The sequence below is a fragment of the Argentina silus genome, assembly GCF_951799395.1.
Source record: "Argentina silus genome assembly, chromosome: 4".
Lineage (NCBI taxonomy): Eukaryota > Metazoa > Chordata > Actinopteri > Argentiniformes > Argentinidae > Argentina > Argentina silus.
This window is the reverse complement of record NC_139658.1, coordinates 5,360,518-5,366,445: the sequence shown is the minus strand read 5'-3', so window position 1 is coordinate 5,366,445 and position 5,928 is coordinate 5,360,518. Positions and strand designations below refer to the sequence as shown.

Here is a 5,928-nt window from a genome sequence, read left to right as displayed (position 1 = left end):
CAGTACAGGTAACACCAATCGGTTACTGAATCACTTAGCATCAATATGAACCAACTTTGAAAGAGTCATAAATAGATATTTGATTAATGGCCAATCAAAGTTTGACTTGACACATGCATCAGTTACCATAGCCTATAGTTCCACACTGCTTGTGATGTATCCCTTACTGCTACAGCAAGGGCTTTTCATTTGTTTCAATACCTTGAGCTTATATCAACATGTAGGGTACAGTTTTGTATTTTTTTTGTATTTTAGTAACAATTAGTTCACAAATATTTGCTCACTTCAACAATTTCAATTTCAACAGCACAAAGTTCACAATAATACTTCACTGAAACTTAAAACCATTTGGACTTAGACATATCAACCATTTAAACAAGTACTGTATAACACCTGTGCACCAAGTAAGAAACAAACCATCAAATGAAGCATCCAACTGAGATTAACTATAGAGCTGCTCTGGACTTTAGTACACTCTCCAGTCCATACTGTACTGTAAATATCAAGGAAATGAATGTGAACTGGAACCCAGACAACTCTCATAGTCCCTTTCTTTCCAACTCTCTCTCTCTCTCTCTCTCAATCTGTAATACACTTTCTTATTGATTTGAATTTCCTTTCACTAACTCACTCACTTCGCTGACCTTCCTCCCTTCCTTTTTCCATCTCACCATATACAGTACCTACTCTTTCATCCATAGATGTTACACCTTCATCCACCTGCCCTTGTAACCTTCACTTTTAAGGGGTGCATGTTTGTTGCCCTCAACATCCCCTATACCTCATGATTTTACCATCAATTAAACATTAATTCAAGACAACTAGCAGATGCTGTGCCCCTATGGGCCATACCTGCTTATCTCTGACAGATTTTCTCTAGTCAAAATGACAGGGGTAAATCTTATGGAATGAGATCTAAATTTCATTGACAAATATGAAAGGCCCTTTGGAGGCGAGTCTATCCTCCTGGCTGTAGATGTTTGGTGGGCCTAGATGGGTCTGCGGCAAGGTAAGGCTACCTTGCCTGTACGGTTGTTGGCCAATTCTTCCCCCTGGTTGGTCGAAGCTGCTCTGGCTGTAAAGATGTTGACCAAAACTCTCCCCTGGTTGGTCAAAGCTGCTCTGGCTGTAGAGCCGCTGACTCATCCCACTGGCCCGCTTCTCGGACGCACTCCTAGTTGGATATCTCTGGCCTGTCTTGTACCAGCCGGTCTCTTTGAAGACAAACCAAATATTGCCAGCCCAAAGGACAAAGTTTATAAAACCAAAAACCTGCAGGAAGAGAGGAGATTTTCAGTTTGTGTCTAAAGATCAAAATGGCTTTGTGAATTGAAATGATCAGGTGGTTGTTGACCCACCACAGATGTGTTGAGGCCAGACCACACTGGCTCCTGGGTAGCAGCACATCGGTTTGTCCTGACTCTGCAGGCGGACATGAGCAGGAGAGCCTGGGTAGGATCTGTGGCTGCCTTGACATCAGACAGCGCTTTGGCCCAGGCACATGAACTTACCAGCCACATAAAGGAGAAGATCACTGTCACAATAAAATCCTGTTTAGGAATGGAGAAATACAGAGGGGTTTGAGGTCCAATGAAACTGAGGCAATTTAGGGATGGAGCAAGACAGGGTAATATAAAAAAGATTTGTAGGGATAAAGAGAGAAATACATTACAGAATCCATTCAAATTAATATGATTAATTCAATGGGCCTGCATACACCAATGTCATCACATTAGTCAACCAGTTATTTACTCACTCACCACAAGTGGGCCTCTGTTGTTCTCTCGATACTTGTTCTGGTAGAAGATATAAATAATGGTGGCCAGCAGGGAGTACAGGAAGGCAAATACGGCAACAGACACAAAGAATTGCGTTGAGGAAGAGTAGTCCCCTTCCAAGAAGAGGGTCTCTTGTCTCTTTCCCTCACAAGTGGGGGCGTTGAAATATACCTGCTGCAACCTATGGGGCAAAAACAACATGGTCCCAGTGTGCGTGTATGAGATAGCGTGGCTGCAACACAGTATCATTGCAAAACGTCAACAGCAAAAACTGTGCTGAGGTAGCAAAGTGGAGAACAGAGAACTGGAGAAGCTTTCACTGACAACTCAGGGTAAGATGATATTTAACTTAAAATAGGTTTTTAACCATCCTTTTAACCAGAGATTTTGTATATATTATATAACCCTTTTAACTTTTAGGGATAGCTTCAAAGTACAAAAACAATGTTTGTAAAAATCATCCCAAAGCCGTTTCGAACTGTGATATTCGTGTTGCAAGTCTTGATTATACGTCCACTCGCCAACCCCAACTTACCACCTACCAAAGCATTATTCCTTTTGTATCTCCCTGCCAGTAAACCTCTTTACGTCTCTCTGACCTCTGACACTACTTTTGTATTATATCGTACAAAATGATGAGATCAGGCTGTACTTATCTCTCCCAACACTGACACATTCCATCAGCTTAAAGCTAAACATTCTCTTTCAATCATTCTAAAGGTTTGAAAACAGAGAAGTAGCATTGTTGCTCAGCCTCTAGAAATTCTCCTGCAACACCAAGTCTGTTAAAACGCTTTCTCAGACTCCATTGTTTAATCAAGGCTACGCTAGGGAACATTGATTACAGTGTGACTTTACACACATTGTGGAATGTTTAGCTGTATGAATGTGATGTGTGCCTGACTGTGACAGCCAATGAGACATGACCCTTCCACTCCAACTTCTTATTGTTCACACTGTAGATGAGGTATAATTCATACCTTGAATAAAATAATCATTAGGTCATTAGTATTGAATGTAGTGATTGTTCGAGTGGCTGTCAGTAAAAACAAAACTGCTTTAGCTGAGTGGGGCGCTAACCCGTTTCTTGTTTTCAATTAATTCCTGCTGAGGGGCATTTTATCATGTCCCGTTGTCCATCTCAGCCATTACTCTGTTCCTATATGTTCCTTCATACTTCATAAGAAGGCCTACCAAATATAGTGAGGTATTCTTTTGATATTCTATATCACAGGTTGTGCCTTGAGGGATTCCAACCCCAAAGCTTATTTTCTTTCTTTCTGCTTTCTGAGAAGTGTCTATGAGCTAGGCAAAAATCCCAGAGATTGATCCTGGCATGATTCTGGTGTATGTGTGTGTCTGTGTGTGTGTGCGTGGGTGTGTTTGTGTTTGTGTGTACACTTGCACGGGGAGATAGAGAGGGAGTGTACAGTATCATTTTAGAGAAAGCATTATTATGAATAGCAGTGACTGTTGTGACTACCAGCGTGTTGTTTTACCTGAAGGGATAGGCAAAGTTAATGGTCATGCTCAGGTTGCTCTGGCTCCTATCCACACAGTCCACTCTAACCCGCAGGTGACCAGTGTACCCTCCACATGTTGCAAATGCACAAATGGCAAAAATCTGTGAAAAACAGCAAACGTATCATCATCACAGTGTCATCAACTATTGACTAACACCTCAGGTTTCTGTAAATGATGAGTCAGCAGACATGGAGCGCAGGCTTGACTTTGCTCCTCCTCCAGTCTGGTGCTCAACGGGATGCCAGACTAACAGCTGGCCTTAATGGAGCAGTCAGGACAATCTATAACTGAAGTTGACATTGTCAGTAACCTTTTTTTTTTTTTCTTTTTTATATAAGTTATCAGTAACCTGTACAATAGGCCTATGGTGCACACAAGAGAGAGCAAATGCTTGGTTGCTTGTCTTCAGGTTGAATGCAAAGGTGAATGCTTATTGGGGAACTGTACAGATCTATTAGATGACTACATGAATAGTACAGGTATGAACTAGCTGTCAAATGTAGTACTCATTTTATATGCTATAAGAGATATCATCTAGACTAGATTATATGTGAGAGACTGTAGGAGACTGAAATCTAATTAATTTCCTTAGCATCTGTCTGTGGGTCTGGCAGTCAGGCTACTGGCACTAATCTCCTGCTGTTGTCTGGTCTTGACACCTGGGACAGGACACAAGAACTGGTCAATTCCAATCAGGATCCAGCACCACCTGGATAATCAACCTTAATCTTAATTTCATAGAGGATAGGAGAGATAGGGAGAGAGAGAGAAAGAGACAGTCAGACAGACAGACACAGACAGACAGACAGACAGAGAAACAAAGAAACTCAAGGTTTAATATACAGCATAGCAAGCTTGTTGTTGCAGTAAACCAAAGTGATTAGGGATCCAAATGATTCAGACCCCATCTCATTAAATGAAAGAAGTTGCCAGTATAATTAAAAGTCAGTGATTAGGTTACTTTCTGTGAGGTGATTGATCTGTCTTGTCTACTCATATCCTAGTAATTTGAGACATCATAACTTGTAGCAGCACTATTACTAGAATGCCGCAACTCAGAAACGAGGCTGTTGTCAAAGCCTCTTGATATTATTTGAATCCATCTGTTTTCTCATCTTTTCTTTTAAGATAGTTAATGGTCTAGAATGAGGTTTATCTCTAGGCCATACATATTGTCCATTTCAGTCTTCAAACAAATCTATTGGACAAATTCCAATTTTCCCAAAGTGTCTCTGATTCCTCAAAATGTACAACTGATTCAAGAGAATAGGCTAAATCATGGGCAATACATAATAACATAATAAGCATTGATGTATTCTGTGTGAAATGGTGTGCTACCCATAAGTACTGTTCTGTGGGTTTCAAGATAAGACATGCATTATAATCTGAGGAGGAGCAAGGCTTTTCATGAATGTGAATGTATATTTTGTTATCAAATGTTAGGTGGTTCAGACAAAGAGCATCATAGTTCTGCTATAATCTGGACAGTTAGATTATGGTATTCTGTGAATGATATAAACCTGATCCACTGGATTTGCTCAGTTGCAAATACACACAGACACACAGACACACACACACACATAGACAGATAGAGAGAGACAGAGAGAGAGGGAGAGAGAGACAGAGAGAGAGGGGGGGGTACCATATCTGATGATCAAGGTTTATGATTGATTTTTAAACAACAAAACAAATGAATAATTTAGAGATGGGAAGACTGCAAACGGAGAGCTGCCTACTGTGAGGTAGAGGGTGGGCTCAGCGCCATAGAGTGACTCAACCTGTTGAAATACATACTGTACATGCTCCATGCTCTCTCTCTCTCTCTCTCTCTCTCTCTCTCTCTCTCTCTCTCTCTCTCTCGAGCGCGCACACACACACACACACACACACACACACACACACACAAAAACAGAAAAACATTTTCTAACATCATAGTAGAGGTGAGTAAGGTGATAAGGTTTCAAAGTTCAACTTGATGGAAATAGAATAGACTATCTATGAACTAACAATAGAACACACACATACACACTTGTACATTTATCAAGCTAATGAGCAGACTCTATCACCATTAGAATCTAAATCAATGTATCACACTTAGGTTAAAAGAAATGTAAATAAAACCAAAAACTTACCGGGGCAAATATGACCATACACATTTAAAAATCACTGAGCGCAAGTTCCTCTCCACAGGGTGTTTCTCATCCTGCTGTAAAACTGCTACTGATGTAGAAAGATGGAGAGAGTGCAGAGATTCCTAGAGGGAGGGGAGAGCAGACTGGATATATCTGGGTGGAAAAGAGACTCCTCTCCATAACTTCTCATTTCCTTACGCACCACCTTATGCACGCGGATGTGTGCTTTACGCGCCAAATGTGTTTGCGGAGATCCAGCGCTTATTCTAATGTCAAAAAGTAAAACGTTGTATTTTATGTCAATGCTGCTACATATATGTGTTTTAATTATTTCCAGTGTCACTTAAACAGATGGCCATGGCATGGCAATGTTACATTACCTGATTAGCCTACTGTTGAATCAACCGTTATCCATCAAATTCTGACAGCAAAAGATGCAGTTTCGAACCCTGCCAATGGTGTTGCTCATCACAGTCTCCAAATTATTAGGGTTC

At 40.8% G+C, this 5,928-nt stretch overlaps 1 protein-coding gene across 1 annotated transcript; it reads right to left on the bottom strand.

Annotated features, from left to right (window-relative positions):
• Positions 1-915: 915 nt before the first annotated feature.
• synprb (synaptoporin b) lies at positions 916-5,458 on the bottom strand (the record flags this gene model as incomplete). Its single annotated transcript, XM_083667635.1, has 5 exons — positions 916-1,272; positions 1,359-1,550; positions 1,761-1,959; positions 3,278-3,402; positions 5,435-5,458. The coding sequence occupies 5 exons, from the start codon at positions 5,456-5,458 to the stop codon at positions 916-918; spliced, it is 897 nt and encodes a 298-aa protein (XP_083523761.1).
• Between the last annotated feature and the right edge of the window lie 470 nt (positions 5,459-5,928).